Source organism: Drosophila obscura, unplaced genomic scaffold (genome assembly GCF_018151105.1).
Source record: "Drosophila obscura isolate BZ-5 IFL unplaced genomic scaffold, ASM1815110v1 contig_21, whole genome shotgun sequence".
Classification (NCBI taxonomy): Eukaryota; Metazoa; Arthropoda; class Insecta; order Diptera; family Drosophilidae; genus Drosophila; species Drosophila obscura.
Window position 1 is genome coordinate 47,126 of NW_024542801.1, and position 16,907 is coordinate 64,032.

Sequence of the window (16,907 nt, forward strand, 5' to 3'; positions counted from 1 at the left end):
TACTAAGCAAGTTCGCGCACCTTTAATACCTTTAATTATTCTAATATGAAGTCGATTATGAAATATAATCAAATAATATCCGTTTATTATACATATTCGTTCATTCTATGAGGGTATTCAAAATAACAGTTGGCTTGGTGTTGGATGGCAATGGATGTATGGGGATGTAAAGCGCGGGCGAATCTGACGAGAAAGACAAAAGTGAGCCAAATTTTCCCGCTGGTTGGTCGTTCTGATTGAAAATTAGTTCTTTAAGCCTAGTAGTCTGATCCAAAAACTGTTTGCTAGCAAACATATTCTAGCGGCTAGTGGTGTGACCAGAGGTGTGCAATGCATTCCGTACGGTTACACTGCTCAGACAGCTGCTTGGATTGGATACCGTTGCTGAAGAAAAGAAGGAAGAGGATAGGATTAGTTAGGTGTATAAGTAAAGGTGCGCATGCGTGAGAGGGATTAAATAGGAGTGAAAAAATCCAAAAACGTGGACAGAATAACTGCCGGTCATTCAAAGCGGATGCACAAAGGGCTAGCAGAGCCAGAATCGAGGCCGAGTGGGGTTAAATCCGAATGGCGGAACATTTTGAGAAAAGTGAGTGGTGAAAATTTGAATTTAAACGTAATCCGCGGTGCACTCCCCATAGCCTGGCCTGGAAGATTGCCGAGCACAGCCGGATCAGTGATTTTGCCCGAGGGAGATCATTTCTGGAGAAGATTGACTGCAGTGTGCCCGACGAGTCGACATTAGAAACCAAATCGTGAGTCTGTTCCGTGTCTGTTGTGCGAGTGCCGTGTATGGAGCCGAGATTGGTGGGGGTGCTGGCCTAACCAGCTCAAACACTCGATCCGTGTAGATTGACCAAGGACCGTGCCGCAGACGCAGTGGTGCACGTAGTCCGAGCTTAATTTGAACCACTGCAGAGCGGCACAGGACCTGCTCATGCAGACAGTAAGAGAAGAGGACGTCGACGTCGCCATCTTGAGCGAGCCACACATAGCGATGCAACCAGACGTATGGATACAAAATGCAAACGCAAATTAAGGAGCAGCGATCTGGAGCTGTGGAACCCCGCCACAAGGCTTAAGCGCCCGTCATACGTCAGTTGGGTACGTCAGAGCAAAGATTGCCGGCATCCACATATACAGCTGCTAAATTTCCCCGAGCATAGAATTGGAAGAGTTCGCCAACATACTCGAAGACCTAGCAGAAGATGCACCTCTGTTTTGGCGCCTTCCACTGTCCATCGCGTTAGTGGGAGGAAAATAATTTTCACTCAACCTGATTGTTTTGACTGGCGCTTCGTCACTGAGCAGCTGTTCAGGCAGAGTTGCTTCCCGCACGGGGTTACCAGGCAGCAGCGGATCGACGCAGTGCTGCCAGATCGGCCAACCGGTTAGAAGTTGGGCGCCAACATTTTAAAAATCTGAGACGTAGGAATGGAGGAGGAGGAAAAACGGGCTTTCGAGCGGAGATCGAACCTGCAGCGCTCCCCACCGCAGTGGCAGACGCCTAGAGGCGTCTGGCCCAGAGAGCAGGCCATCGAAAAACGATCGCAAATATGCCTTGGAACGGCATCCCCACTAAAGGAGCCCCTAAGAGTTATGCAGCAGTCAACCCTGACTGTATCAGCCCCAGCAGAAGTCCCAGTCAATCCTTTTGACTTCAGCGGCGTTACCGTAGACAATAGTTCCACAGGGTCGGCGGAATGCGGAGACATTCGTGAAATCCTGACGACAAATCTGGTCGACAAATCGACGGAACTGTCCAAAATGAAGGACGCACGTTACCTCAACAAGGAAATGAAGGAGCTGGCGCAGAAAGTGGCGAGACTGCAAAAGCGCGCGCTTCGAAGCCCTGACGCTAAGTCCCGGAGGAGTGAGGAGGTAGAGCGGCGAGACCAGGAAACGCAGTGCTCCCCAGAACAGATCGGGCACAAGCGGCAACTAGAGAGGACATCAAAGCGAATACCAAAATGCAATAAAGGACCGGAAGGGCCCCCTATAGAGCAGCCTCACCAACAGACTGCCCGGCGGATCGTGTCAGCTGCTCCCTCAGCAGATGAGTGGACCGAGGTCAAGGGTAGGTCGCATGTCCGGCAGCTGAGGCCACGTTCTGATGCCATCATCATCGAGGCAAAGGACAAACTTGGTCACCCGGAGCCAAAGCGAGGAGCTAAAGAGTGTCGGCGAGAACGTGCGCAGGGTCAAGTGCACAGCCAAAGGCGCGCTCCTGCTCCTGCTGGAGCTGAATGGAACCACCCCGGAGACAACGAGGCGGCTCCGAGACAATATCGGGACTGCTCTAGGAGGCAAGGTGGAGGCGTAAGCGCTAACCCAGCAGACGAGATTAGAGGTCGTCCATCTGGACGAGATGGCCTCCACGGAAGACCTGATGAATGCCTTCATCGACCAAATCGACATACGACTCGATGCGGACGCCATCAAGAGTCTGCGCCCAGCATTTGGTGGTACTTAGAGCTGGGCCACATTGCAGCGAAATGTAAGAGCACAGTGGATAGAAGCGGGGGGTGCTTCCGATGTGGAGCCGCGGACCACAAGATACGTGACTGCCACAATGAGGCCAAGCACGAAGCAATCGTCATGCTTAGGTTTTATCAGATAAACCTTAACCATTATGAGGCAGCCAGCGACCTGCTCACCCAGTCGGTACGTGACCAGAGATCGGATGTCGCTATCATCAGCGAGCCATACAGATCCCCAGCAGATGGCTGCTGGGTCCAAAGCTCGTCGGGTAAAGCAGCGCTATGGTCCTGTGGCAGGCTGCCGTTGCGGCCAACATCGTGTGAAGCAAAAAGGCACTTCGTCCGAGCAAAGCTTGCTAGTCTCTGGATCTATAGCTGCTATTTTCCACCCAGTCTGAGCCACCAGAGCTTTGCAGCAGCCATGGACGAACTGGTCGTCGATGCCAGAGACCACAAGCCTACCATAATCGCAGGAGACTTCAACGCATTGGCCCAAGAATGGGGCAGTGACATTACCAGAGGTAGCAGCTCTGATGCCATCAACAAGGGTCAAGCCCTTCTGGAAGCCTTTGCGACTCTCGACGTGGTTTTGCTGAACCAGGGCACAGCAAACACTTTCAGTCATCGATCTGACATTCGTCACGAGCTGCCTTTCCCCCCTGTCCAGATGGCGATTGGGAAATCAATACACGGCCAGCGATCACGAGGCGTTGATTTTCTCGGTTGGCGGAAGATATGGACGACAACAGAATTATTTCGATCGGCGGCCAGTCTACAAGACTGAAACACTACGGGTCTCAAACTTTTTGGAGGCGATTAGTGGTGTGACAGTCGAAGGATCAGCGCAGCAGATGGCCAACCAAGGCCAACCGACTTACTGGTGGAACGGCGAGATCGCGGCGGCTAGGCAAACCTGTCTGTCATATAGGAGGAGATACCAGCTGGCCCGTAGAAGGAACGACGTCGACTGGCCTGAACTACACATGGCATACGGTGTAGCCAGAAGACGCTTGAAGGCCATCATCAGGACGAGCAAGCGGGAGTGCTTCCTGCAGCTCTATGACACAGCAGAGCACGATCCATGGGGAAGAGCCTATAAGACGGTCATGAAGAGACTGCACACCAGCAACGCAGGAGTGACCTCTGATCCGGATGAACTTAAGGCCATCGTCGAGGTGCTTCTGAGTGGACACGGCTGTTTCAGCCATTACCTCTTCAGGTTTGGGCATGAACACTCACCACACTGTAGGTGGTGTGGCAGTGCTGTGGAGAATGCTGAGCACATTCTCTTTGTCTGTGGGCGCTTAGAGAGCAGCAGAAGCGAGCTGTGGAGAGCCGCTGGAAGGCAATTGTCTTCCAGAAACCTGTTGGAAGCCATGTTGTCGGACGACACGATATGGGCGGCAGTGAACTATTTCGCCGCCGTCTCGATGAAGGAGCTAGAAGGGAGACATAGGAGGTACCATCGTCCCTGCGAAGCATTGCTTCGCGGCCGTCCCGCAGGGTCACGGAACTTTCTACGGTCTTCACGGTTCCTGGTCGCTAACTTAATGCATCTTATATAACTTTGTAAGCTGTTAATCTATGCGTAATAACAATAATAAAGTAGATAAGGAATTAAAAAAAAAAAAAAAACGAGAAGGAACGTGTGTGAAACCAAATTTGGTTTCTCTAGCTCTTATAGTCTCTGAGATCCAGGCGCTCATCGAGACGGACAGACGGACAGACGGACGGACGGACAGACAGACATGGCTATATCGACTCGGCTATTGATGCTGATCAAGAATATATATACTTTATGGGGTCGGAAACGTTTCCTTCTCTGCGTTACACACATCCACTTTTACAAATCCAGAGATAAAAAACACCTCCACAGATCGGTGCGGAAGAGCTTCTAAATGCGGCTAAGAGCATGAAGACCTGCAAAGCGCCTGGCCCCGACGGTATACCCGCCATAGCAGTCCGGACGATAGCCACAACATACCCGGAAGCGATAGCGAAGACTTTTAACCAATGCCTGCAGGAGCAAGTATTCCCTACGTGCTGGAAGCTCCAGAGGCTCGTGCTTCTACCAAAGACTGGAAAGGACCTCGAAGACCCGGCTGGATATAGGCCTCTGTGCATGATCAGCGTAACGGGGAAACTGTTCGAGCGAATCATCGCAAGTTGGATAGAAGCGGAAATCGACAGCCTACAGGGACTATCTGAGCTTCAATTCGATTTTAGGAAGAGGAGAAGCACCCCCGACGCGATCAGAGTAGTGGTGGGTAAAGCCCGCGAAGCCATACCTGGGAAGAGATGGCACGGTGGCACCAAGAAGTACTGCCTGGTAACTACAATAGACGTAAAAAATGCTTTCAACTCAGCCAAACGATGGCCAAACATCATCGCCGCTGCCTCCAGAGTTGGTGTATCTGAGTACCTGGTGAGCCTAGTAGTTAGCTACTTTAAAAACAGAGTGCTGCTGTTCGACACCTCGACGGGACAAGTTACAGGAGGCGTTCCACAGGGTTCTGTTCTCGGCCCGCTGCTGTGAAACTCATGTACGATGGCATCCTGCAACTGGACACACCAGCCGGCTGTATCATCGTTGGCTTCGCAGACGACATTGCGGTTGTAGCGGTACAAAAAACCCTGCCAGAAGTAGAGGAAAACACGAACGAGACAGTCAGACGAGTGATGTGCTGGCACCAGGAAAAAGGTACAGACAGCCAGAGTGGTTGTTGGAACGGACGAAATCGAGTCGTCCCCAGCTATCAAGTACCTGAGAGTCCTTCTGGACCACAGGGCTAGCTTCAAGCAACACTTGGAAGCAATTAGGGACAAAGCCGGCAGGGCAGCAAGCGCGCTATCCGGCATAATGGCCGAAGATGCGGCCCTAGTATTGGCCGGCATGGCGCCAATTGACCTTCTCGCCGCTGGAACCATCATCGAAGACCAGGCCATCCGCGAGGCGGAGACCCAACGTAGATGGCAAAAGCGATGGCGTAACACACCCAACGGCATATGGACTAGACGCATAGTCCCGAACATAGGGCCCTGGGTGAGTAGAACTTTTGGGGAGACTAACTTTTATCTAACGCAGCTTTTAACAGGACATAGGTGCCTTAAATTCTACTTACATAGATTTAAATGCGAGTCGGATCCGTTTTGCACACACTCTGCTGATCGGGAAGAGCTAAGCCTAGACATTGGGAGGCCATTTATAGTCAATGACTTAATAGATATCCTACTTAGCTCGCAAAACAATTGGGAAGCCGTGAGCACCTACGCTGCAGAGATCATCCAATCCTTGCGTCGCGCTGAAAGACAGCGCAATCGAAATTCAAATCCTAGATAGGATCTAGTGACGGCTTTAATGCCATCTCCCCCTCGTGAATTAGTACTTACCGGTCGTACCGAGAGAGTGATACGGAGAGTAGGGGGTTTTTAGTGGTTGAGGTACTTCCAAGTCCCACACTTATCGGCTTTCAATGCTTTTCCCTCCTATAAAAAAAAAAAATAACCTAGTCCTAGCCGGTGGACTCTGCAGGAGCCATCACTACGCTCACCTAAACATTGGTGTTCACATTCACACTCACATTTGCGCCCACATTTGCACTCACATTCACATTGCACATACAGTAGCGGACATTGAAATATGGACACTCATGTTAGTTAACTTAAAGCCGATGGCAAGAATTCAAAAACATCTAAGTCAGTCGGGAAATATTTTAATTGCATATATACATTCATTAGCTGTTAATTGATGACTTGTTTTCATTTCAAAAAGAAAAAAATTAAAAAAAAAAATTTTAAATGTAAAAAAATGTCGTAAAAAATGAAACTGAACGGTGGGGGAGGCAAGGATGATCTGGGGATGTATTGTTATTATGGTCATCTAGCACTAATTAACGGATCTGTAAACGCGGTTTAATACAAAGCCATTTTAGAAGAAAGCCTCATAACCTCAATTGAGGAACAATTTTCCAGAGACCATAACTGTTATAACTTTTAAAGTAAAAATTGTAATCTGAGAATTATTTTAAACTATTTTATATAAAAGTTACGAATAACATTTATTTTTAATTTTTTCAATAGAAATCAGAATTAAGAGCTATTTTTAATTTATACTTTTAAAATCAAACAAGAATTAATTATTATTTTTATAATAAAAATCAAAAATAAGAGTTAGTTTTGATTTTTATTTTAAAAGTTGAAAATAATAGTTATTCCGTAACTTTTATTTTAAAAGCTAAAAATAAAAGTTAAATTGATTATCCTTCCAACTGAGTGGTTTGTTATCATGAGTGTATGTATATTCCTGATCCTTGAGAAAACACCTTTCATGTGATGCATCGCATGTCCTTCAAGGACGAATTTTAAGGATCTCACTATTTTCCTTTATATTTAGTTTTTAGCTTTCATAATATGTTGCAGTACCATGCGTTGCATTACTTTGCCAAAAAAACCCATAACACCATATCCCAAAAATCCCAAACACCCACTATAAAAGAAAGAAATGGAAATTGTGAGTTTATTCAATATTTATTCAGTTTTAAAAACATAAGTTGTTTTATAGAACTTGCGGACAAATAGCAGCGCAAGTCCGATAGTATAAGTTCCAGTTCCGAAAATGCCCTTTCAACGCTGACTTGTGATGCGGGAACACAATGTATGACCTTTGCCAGTTCATATAAGCGGGGATATATGTATTTCTTTTCTTCCCAATAATCCATAATATTCGCATCAATGTCAATTGGCTTCGGACAATAATTGTTGATTTCGTTTATGGCAAGCTGAACATCATTTTCCTCCTCTTCATCTGACTCCTCATTGCCTGAAGCAACCTCAATCGAATTGAGGAAATCATTTAGTAATGAGCAAGTACTTTGTGACGCGCTCGAAAATTGGCTTGTGGAAGGCTGGTCAAATTCATGCGCAGTGGGCTCTGGCGAATCTAACCTTATAGCTGGTAATAGATCGTCCTGCAATTAACAGTGTAAACATAGATTAAAATAATTACGAAAAAAATTGCATTCTACTTTCTTTAAGTTAGTTACTTTTTTTGCAATTCCATTTATTTGCCTGTAAAGTTTAGTCAAATGGTTCTTCGCTAGTATTATTTTTAATGGATTTTTAAGCAAAACCCTTCGCATCCTGGGATCCAAATAGATGGCTGAAGTAACCAATTCGTTCGACGTTAAAGCCTCTTCTTTTCTCCCAATTGCCTCTTGTAGTGCTGCACTATGTGAGTTCTTCATGGCTTTAATTGTTAACGTAAGCTCTAACCACATCTTATCCATCGCCCCTGCGTTTTTGTGATAAATTGGCTGTAACGCTTCGACCAGTTCGTGAATATCTTTCCAATCTGCTTCAGACAGTTGAAGCGACTCACTAACGTGCTTCTCACAGAAAGTTTGGAACAAGAAAAGGCGTTCAAGCATCGTGAAAGTCGAGTTCCACCTTGTAGGAACGTCAAGAAGGGGCTGACGCAAGCCTTCATTTGAAATTAAAAGCCTAAAAAAAAATAACAATTACGTTTGCGTTCGTCGTAAAGGAAATTGGAAATCTTTAACCTTTACATACCTCTAGGTTGGTGTCCGCAGAGCTTTAACCAGCTTGCGAGCCTTCTGAAAAAGAGCATCACTTGCACCAGTTTAAAGGAAATCATTAACTGCAAGCTGAAGTGTGTGAGCAGCACACTTCACTGATGCCATGGAACAAACATTGACCTGAGTCTTCAATTCTTCTTCGTCATCATCGGCGCTATCATCGGAGTCTTCGTTTAGGATCTCAATGGTCTTTATGATATTACGACCGTTATCCGATGTGACGGAATATATTTGACTTTTCGTCAAGCTGAAATCCTCAAGGATGCTTTCAATTTCAGCACTGAGATTGGCGCCGGTGTGCTTCTTGTTCAGCTCGATTATTCCAAGTGTGACCACCTTAATGGAATTGTCTTCGTAATACTGAGCATTTACTCCCAAGATGCCTCTGCTGTGCCTTGAAGCAATGTCCACCTTGAGGGAAATTATCTTGTGGGTCATTGCCTTAATGATGGAAGCCTTGACAATTTTATATTTCTCCGCCACATGCTCCATGATATTTCTGGATGTTATGGGACCCATATTCAAACCGGACAAAATTTGGCTTGTCAATTTCTTGAACGGCACAGAGTCCAACACAGCAAATGGCATTTTCTCCGTTGTTACCAGCTGAACACATGCATCCTTGACTTCATTTGAACCGAAAGTAACCGAATTTTTTTTCTTTTTCTCCACGGGCTCACTTTTTTCTAGTCCCCTCAGTTCGCTCTCGTACTGTAACTTGTGCTCCTCAAGAAGGTAGCGCTTTAAATTGGTTAAATAGTTGCCCTTGAATACGCGCCGGCAGATCTTGCAAACGTTCTCATTTGTTTCTAGCACAAAATTGAAAAAAAATTTCGGTGAATACTATGTTGCTTGCGGCCCATCACGAAAACTTCACTTTATACCACGCGTTACGAAAGTACACTGCACAAGCAATGCGTTTATTAAGTTAGTAAGCCTTAACTTGAGACTCTCCAACGATTAAGAGATAACACTGTTATTAATATAACTGAGACTGGATAACGCGACCGATGGATAGAGCGCGAGATAAGAGCTTATATGCTACAACTTCAGTAACGAAGAAGGTGACATAAAGAACTGGAAAAACGGTGCGCAGTGCGAGTAATGAACAACTTATTAGTCTTATATTATGAAAGCTAAAAACTAAATATAAAGGAAAATAGTGAGATCCTTAAAATTCGTCCTTGAAGGACATGCGATGCATCACATGAAAGGTATTTTCTCAAGGATCAGGAATATACATACACTCATGATAACAAACCACTCAGTTGGAAGGATAATCAATTTAAGGCATTACAATTTTTACTTTAAAAGTTATAACAGTTACGGTCTCTGGTTAGAATCGATATTGAATCATAGAACGTGTCAATACTTTCATGGGCCTTTTGCTTTCGATTCCTAGTCAGCTCCTCGATGTCTACATCGTCTTTCTCCGTCCGGAATTTTACCCGTAAAGCCTCGCATAGCCTACTCCGACGGACTTATGATGAAGTCAGTAGAAGACTTGCATTCGTGCACAGTACTGGGAAGTTCCCCTCGAGTGTCAGGTGGGTCAGAGCCTCCACTCGGTATATAAAATTATCGACGGACACCCCTACACCCGAGAACTTGATCTTCCAGCCGTTTACTATGTGCACTACTCTATCGGGCCTCTGCGAAAGCTCCACAGAACCACTTCGTTGTGGCAATGGATTGCCTCCATCCAGTAATACCTGACCGAAACTACGACTAGGTCAGGCTTCCGACCTTTCATTCGGGGTCGGTTCTACCGTGGGAGTAGGTGAGCGGCTGGCTACTGTAGTCGGCGCCGGCCCGGTGCCCCCTAGCCCCGCCCCCGGGAAGTAGTCACTGGTATTCAGATGGTTGGTCACACAAGCGATGTGAACCTCTTGACACAGCAAGCACGTAATATTTACGCTTCCTACCGCCTGAGCGGATTCCCTGTCGGGCGACCGATCCAATCCCATTCCTGCATAATGTGTTGCCAACTTGCAATCACGAACTTACTACTCCTCAATGTTATATCCGTCAATAATCCGTTCTCATTTTCTACTTCTATACGTTATCAAGCAACAACGCCCAACAATCTTTCCGAAAAAAATAAAAATTACCAGAACTATATCTGAACTCTATGTCTACTCCATCTGAACTCAATGCCTTTCGTTCTTCCAAACCGTAGAGCACTACACATTTGTCGATCTCTCCCTTGAAGCGAAGTCTGGGTCAATCTGACTCCTTCAGACTTCTTCACCATGCGAAACATTCCACTTGAGAGGACGTGTTAATACGTACCACGGTCGATACGGACAGACATCTAAATCTCCTAGCTTATCTGTTTACCAGCTACCGACGATACGCACTATCGCTTCCCAAGGATACTCAAACCAAGAATCGCCTCTCCGCAGCCGTGGCTAAAGAACCACTCGAGTGTTAAGCCTCTATTTTCCAAGCCGTTGCATCGAAACTCAATCTGATCTGGTAGTGAAGATGAACGGGCGACGCAGCATTTCCAACAGGATCAGGTGGTCGACTATCGTCGAGCGCATCCTGCCTTCCAATGCCGGAATCTACTTTTCTTCGCTTGTTCATTTAGGAAAAATTCTACTATAACCCCTTAGACTGCGGTTAACAGGGAATATAACATTCACTTCAGCTATACTCGGACAGTTTCTAAGGGCCTACGGATAGAATTTTGTTGAAAGAGGAAAAAGCCGAAAATAAAACGAGAAGGAACGTGTGAGTCGCTCTGGGGACGCGTACTTATACCCGTACTCAGTCAGTATATATATTTTTCAGCTTATGATTTTGTAGAATTTTAACATTAAAAAAATGAACGAGGCAGAGTGTGCGAGCGAGAAAGAGAATGAGTAGCGGGTCTCTTGCTGAAGGAGGCGGGGGGAAGCAACTGAAAATACATACATACAGACAATCTGGTAGATATGGTCATTCTCTACGATACTGCGTTTTTAGTTTTATCGTATCTTTAAAATTGTGCCTGCCACAGATTTTCGTCCCTTGTGATAGCGGAACTACACTTGTAGCAGTGTGGTATCACATGAGTCTGGAAACCAAATTTGGTTGGCTCTAGCGCTTATAGTCTCTGAGATCTAGGCGCTCATCAAGACAGACAGACAGACATGGCTATATTGACTCGGCTATTGATGCTGATCAGATTCGGCAATCTGGTAGGATATGGTCATTCTCTACGATACTGCGTTTTCAGTTTTCGTATCTTTAAAATTGTGCCTGCCACAGATTTTCCTTTGCGAAATTTTGAAATACACTTGTAGCAGTGTGATATCTCATGAGTCTGGAAACCAAATTTGGTTGCTCTAGCTTTTATAGTCTCTGAGATCTAGGCACTCAACAAGACGGACGGACGGACGGACGGACAGACAGACATGGCTATATCGACTCGGCTATTGATGCTGATCAAGAATATATATACTTTATGGGGTCGGAAACGTTTCCTTCTCTGGGTTACACACATCCACTTTTACCACAAATCTAATATACCCCTTAACTCTTTTTGAGTATGGGTATAAAAATTATCTAAAAATATCAGCAGATATTACCACTGTACGAAAATGCTTAAAACATAATAAATTGAGTGCCCGCAGTACGCGAAAAGTTCCACTTTTGTCGGGAAAGCATGTGTCAAAACGAATGCAGTATGCAAAACAGCACCTGAATTGGCCCAAAGAAAATGGAGGAACATTATGTGGTCCGACGAGAGCAAATGGTTTTGTTTGGTGGAAAAAGGCTTCGATCCCATGTAAGAAGACCACCTAATACAAAATACAAGCCCCGATTCACATTTAAAACGAGTAAACATGGAGGAACAAGCATCATGGTATGTGCATGTTTTTCATCCTATGGAACGGGTCCAATATATTGGATCAAGTCGATAATGGATCAAAGTATCTATGTTGATATTCTGGAAAAAGTAATGCTGCCTTATGCAGAATTTAAAATGCCGTTGTTTTGGGTCTTTCAGCAAGACAACGACGCAAAACATGTGACGACCAGCGAAAGCGTCACAAATACATTACATTTATTGCATTTATTACATTCATAACCCAAAATTTCCGTTACACCAGTTACTTATATATAAGAGAACACCAATGAAGACTTAATTAATTAAACATAGAATAAACAACAAAAAACACAGATCCCCCGAATTTTAAATCTACGCGCCAACAATGGGACCAGCAACCCTAACAAACGGCCACACTCCAACCACCCCCCGGGCCCTCCGGTAGTTAATAGCAAATCACGGAAAGAAGCAAGCCGGTTGCCACACTCCAACATTCAAATCCACGCGCGAACAGTTTGCCCAGCCCTCAGAACTAAACGGTCACACTAGCAGCTGATCGTGACAACGCGCTAGTGCCAAAGAAGGGAGCCCACAGCTGATCTTTGGCAATAAAAGCAGCCATTCCAGAGCCATCAGCACCATTACATTCTTGGACTGCCAAGGGCTAATTCGCTCCCCAAGGCTTTTGGTAAGCATTGATTGCTGTGGTTAGAATGCATTGATCATCGTGTTAGAGCGTACGATTCCTCTACACAGTAATCTTTGCTGTTTTCTTCTGATTCCTCGTCGGAGTGCATTTTCCTCCGTCTTTCCCCTTCCTACTCGGAGCGCATTATCCTCCGCAACGCCTTCTCTCTCGGAGCGCATTATCCTCCGCACCACATCTCTCTCGGAGCGTACCATCCTACGCCGACCCCGTGTTGCCCCCCTGGAGCGCATTTGCCTCCACGACCGATCTTCACCAGCAACCGTATCCGATCCAGGTTCGTCCTGCACGCTTCGAGTAGCCACCCCGAAGGAAGACCTCGAGACCGAGCCAGTGATCCTCCGGGGAAACCACATTTAACTCTGGAGTGGCCTGCTCAGTCGCCAGATTTGAGCCCGATCGAAAATTATTGGGCTGATGTTAAGAAAGAGGTTGCTAAATCGAAACCAAAGAATAACCAAGCTCTTTGGGAAACCATGGTTTCTCTGCCGCTACTTCAGCAGGGCAGAATAACGAAACCACACGAAGTCTTTACGCTGTACGTGTGCCGACTGCTCTGCCCGAAATTTTTTCCTATGCACAGTGCATATGACGCTGCCGGCCTCTGATCTAAAAAGATTAAAGGTCTCCTTCAAACCGATTGCGAGATATCGGGCTTTAAAGTCCAACTTCATGCTTTGCGCAGTTCAGTTTATTTGTAAGTGCATATTCTCTTTACACATTAAATTTGTAAGAGTTGTGAGGAATTATATCCTCACACGCATGGACCCTAAGGGGTTAAGGTCTGTCCGGGTGTCTGGATAACGGCGAATTGCCGGGGAGGGTCTCGCTCAAGGGAGGGGCAACGGAGAGAGAGCCGCGATCGGAGGGCGCTACCAGGGAGAGTAAAGGAGCGCGGAAGAGAGGCGGGATAATGGGAATCGGGCCGGCAGTGGTCCAGCGCATGACCTTTTATGGACATGCGATCACGCCACCAGCGGGGTCCCGTTGCGAAGCAAGTGGAAGGCAGAAGAGAGGCGGGATAGTTAGATCGGGCCGGCAGTGGTCCAGCGCATGACCATTTATGGCCATGCGATCACGCCACCGGTTGGGTCCCGTTACGAAGCAGGTGGAGAGCATCAGACGAGCCGATGGAAAATACCGCCGACGACTGGAGGAAAGTCCCGTTGTTGCCAGGCAGCAACGATGCGGCCGTGCGCTAAGAAGGAAATAAAAGGAGGCGCGCGACAGCGGCTCGAGAGAGTCAAGTGCGGAGAGTGCAAGTACGTGTGACGGCGAATATCGAGGAAAGTCAGAAAGTTATCCAAAAAGCGTCAAGAGAAAGGACCTGGTGTACCGCTCGCTCAACGAAAGGATCCAGTGAGAGCGAACGTGGATCATGTACAAAGAAGCCAACCAAGTCTTTCTGCTTTGTCCCCGGGCAAATTCGTTGCAGCGAACCCACCGGCCGCCAAGTACGCCAAGCGCACACAAGGCGGACAAACCGGTTCGTTACAACTGGCGCCCAACGTGGGGCCTGGTGACAAAGTAAGATCGATTTAGGGAGGGGCAAAGGAGAAAGAGAGACTCAGAATAATGAGAGAGAGCGAAGTGAGAGGCTCAGGCAAAGCCCCGTTAGGCGGAACGATGGACACGGACCCCAGGAATATAAAAAGGGGAGCGCGTTCGTCAATCGGCTCTTTTTGCACACGTGTCAAATAAAAAAAGGAAAAAAGAAAAGGTTAAGATGAGGCAGCACATGGCGAGATATTTGGCGGAGCAACGGAGCTTGATGCGACGGGGATATTATGCCTCGTTGTCCCGGAGCCAGCGACGAGCGAATCGGCTCTCGCGTGATGGCGAAGGGCAACGGAGGGAGGCGTCCCCTGAGCTGCAGCTCCTTGCGTCCCCGCTGATCTCATCGGAAGGGTCAGTGGGAGCCACAGGGTCGCCGTTGGTGTCTCGGCCGCGGCCGGGGCTCGCGGCGGCGCCCGCGCCGGGGCGGGAGCCGAGGAGAGCGGGTCGCGGAGGGGCGGGCGGATCGCGCTAGAGGCATCAAAGGAGGCGCTGCGGCAGCGGCAGGTCTGGGAGGACGCGCAGGCGGGGAAACTGGCGGAAGGCCACGCAGGAGGCGGAGCAAGCGGCCGAGGAGGCCAAGGAAAGGGCCCGGCGGGAGGCGGAGGAGCACCACCGGACGTGTGTGCTGAAGAGGTTTGCGTCCAAATTGCGAGAGAAGGAGCGGCAGAGGGCCGAGGAGAAGAGCCGTGAGGAAGAGGCAAGGCGGGGTGCAGAGGAGGAGGAGGGTCTGTGGCAGCCTTCCGCTCCGACGCCGGAGCCCGAGAGCCGAGGCCAGGTAACTCCGGAAGAAGAAGAGTGGCAGGAGCGACTACGCCGGGCGGAAGAGGAGGAGGAGGGCCTGTGACAGCCTTCCCCTACGACACCAGAGCCCGAAAACCGTGGCCAGGCCACGCCGGACGAGGAGGAGGAGGAGCTGTGGCAGCGACGGCCGCGGACCGAGGAAGAGCCTAGGTTCCCCGAAGGAGGACAGGGGCCCCAAGCCTCGTCACAGCAACAGCAACACAGCAGGCGGCGGGAGCAACGGCGAGCGGCCGGCGGCCAGCAGGAGGGAGTCGGCGGCGGCAGCGGAGCCAGCAGTGGAACCAGCAACGCCGGAACGCGCGGAGTCGTCGGCGGCAGGCGGAGCCCAGAGCGGACCAGCAACGGCGAGCGCGGCGGCAGAGTCGGCAGCGGAACCAGCAACGGCGAGCGCGGCGGCAGAGTCGGCGGTGGCAGCGGACACGGCAGCGGAGCCAGCCGCGAGCGCGGCGGCAGAGTCGGCGGCGGCAGCGGAACCAGCGACAGCGAACTCGGCAGCGGCGGGAGTAAGCTCACCTGAGCCCTGGGAGCGGGGTCCGTGGCAGTGGCCCGCGCCGGAAGCCAGGCGCACAAATCCGAGGCCGGAGCGGCAGTTGTCGTGTCCGGCGGAGCGGGAGAGACCGCGGGCGCCCATGCAGCGCCAGGCGTCGTGGCCACAGGCACAGCTAGAGGCGGAGGGCCCACGCTGGCAGCCCGTGAGACGGGAGGAGTGGCCAGGGGCGGTGGAGCGCGTCCTGGCTCGAACGAGGTTCACCTCGAGGCGCATCAAGCGGCGGGTGAGTGACGGTGTCCCGGGACCACCAGGAGGTGTTCCGAGAAGCTGGGGCTCAGTAAGAATGTAATAAAGAACAGATTGAAAGAAAACAAACAGAAAACAGTCTATCCGGGTTGTCCGGATAACCGGAAAACGGCGAATTGCCTGGGAGAGTCTCGCTCAAGGGAGTGGCAACGGAGAGAGAGCCGCGATCGGAGGGCGCTACCAGGGAGAGTAAAGGAGCGCGGAAGAGAGGCGGGATAATGGAATCGGGCCGGCAGTGGTCCAGCGCATGACCTTTTATGGACATGCGATCACGCCACCAGCGGGGTCCCGTTGCGAAGCAAGTGGAAGGCAGAAGAGAGGCGGGATAGTTAGATCGGGCCGGCAGTGGTCCAGCGCATGACCATTTATGGCCATGCGATCACGCCACCGGTTGGGTCCCGTTACGAAGCAGGTGGAGAGCATCAGACGAGCCGATGGAAAATACCGCCGACGACTGGAGGAAAGTCCCGTTGTTGCCAGGCAGCAACGATGCGGCCGTGCGCTAAGAAGGAAATAAAAGGAGGCGCGCGACAGCGGCTCGAGAGAGTCAAGTGCGGAGAGTGCAAGTACGTGTGACGGCGAATATCGAGGAAAGTCAGAAAGTTATCCAAAAAGCGTCAAGAGAAAGGACCTGGTGTACCGCTCGCTCAACGAAAGGATCCAGTGAGAGCGAACGTGTCGTGTGCGAACTGAGTACGGCGGACTTGGGCCTAACGCTAGGAGTCGTTGTCGTACCAGTTCTCAGAGCCGACAGTGTCACGCTTGGGGATTCCGAGGAACGGCGAGTGGGCGAGAAGGACCGAACGTGACAGTGATCATAGTGCTAAACCAAAGAATAGGCTAAGTTGTCGTCCTTAAGCGTACTTCCTAAGATACCAATAAAGAACTCGTGTATAAAGAGGCCAACCAAGTCTTTCTGCTTTGTCCCCCGGGCAACACCCAAATTCGTTGCAGCGAACCCACCGGCCGCTGAGTACGCCAAGCGCACACAAGGCGGACAAACCGGTTCGTTACAGAGTACATCTTCGATTTCACTCTTATCGCAAAACTGTTGCTGCACAAACTAATAACCTTATAATAAATGAAAGAGAGCTAGCAAATATCTAGTGCCTGTAAAATTTAGATTTGCTTTTGAGCGATGTTCTAATGTCACGTA

The 16,907-nt window shown here is 49.0% G+C and overlaps 1 protein-coding gene across 1 annotated transcript; it reads left to right on the forward strand.

Annotated features, from left to right (window-relative positions):
• Positions 1–14,323: 14,323 nt before the first annotated feature.
• LOC121404530 (protein SPT2 homolog) lies at positions 14,324–16,560 on the forward strand. The gene is made up of 5 exons (XM_041594184.1): positions 14,324–14,505; positions 14,653–14,929; positions 15,041–15,458; positions 15,498–15,728; positions 16,409–16,560. Exons 1-5 carry the CDS (start codon positions 14,324–14,326, stop codon positions 16,558–16,560), a joined length of 1,260 nt encoding a protein of 419 aa, XP_041450118.1.
• The last annotated feature ends 347 nt before the right edge of the window (positions 16,561–16,907 follow it).

Bases quoted from the DNA above. Each gene is read 5' to 3' on its own strand.
- LOC121404530 (XM_041594184.1), top strand. From the start codon at position 14,324: ATGAGGCAGCACATGGCGAGATATTTGGCGGAGCAACGGAGCTTGATG. The intron at 14,506-14,652 runs GTCAGTGGGAGC...GCGCTGCGGCAG, and splicing joins CCGCTGATCTCATCGGAAGG to CGGCAGGTCTGGGAGGACGC. The intron at 15,459-15,497 runs GTAAGCTCACCT...GGTCCGTGGCAG, and splicing joins CGAACTCGGCAGCGGCGGGA to TGGCCCGCGCCGGAAGCCAG.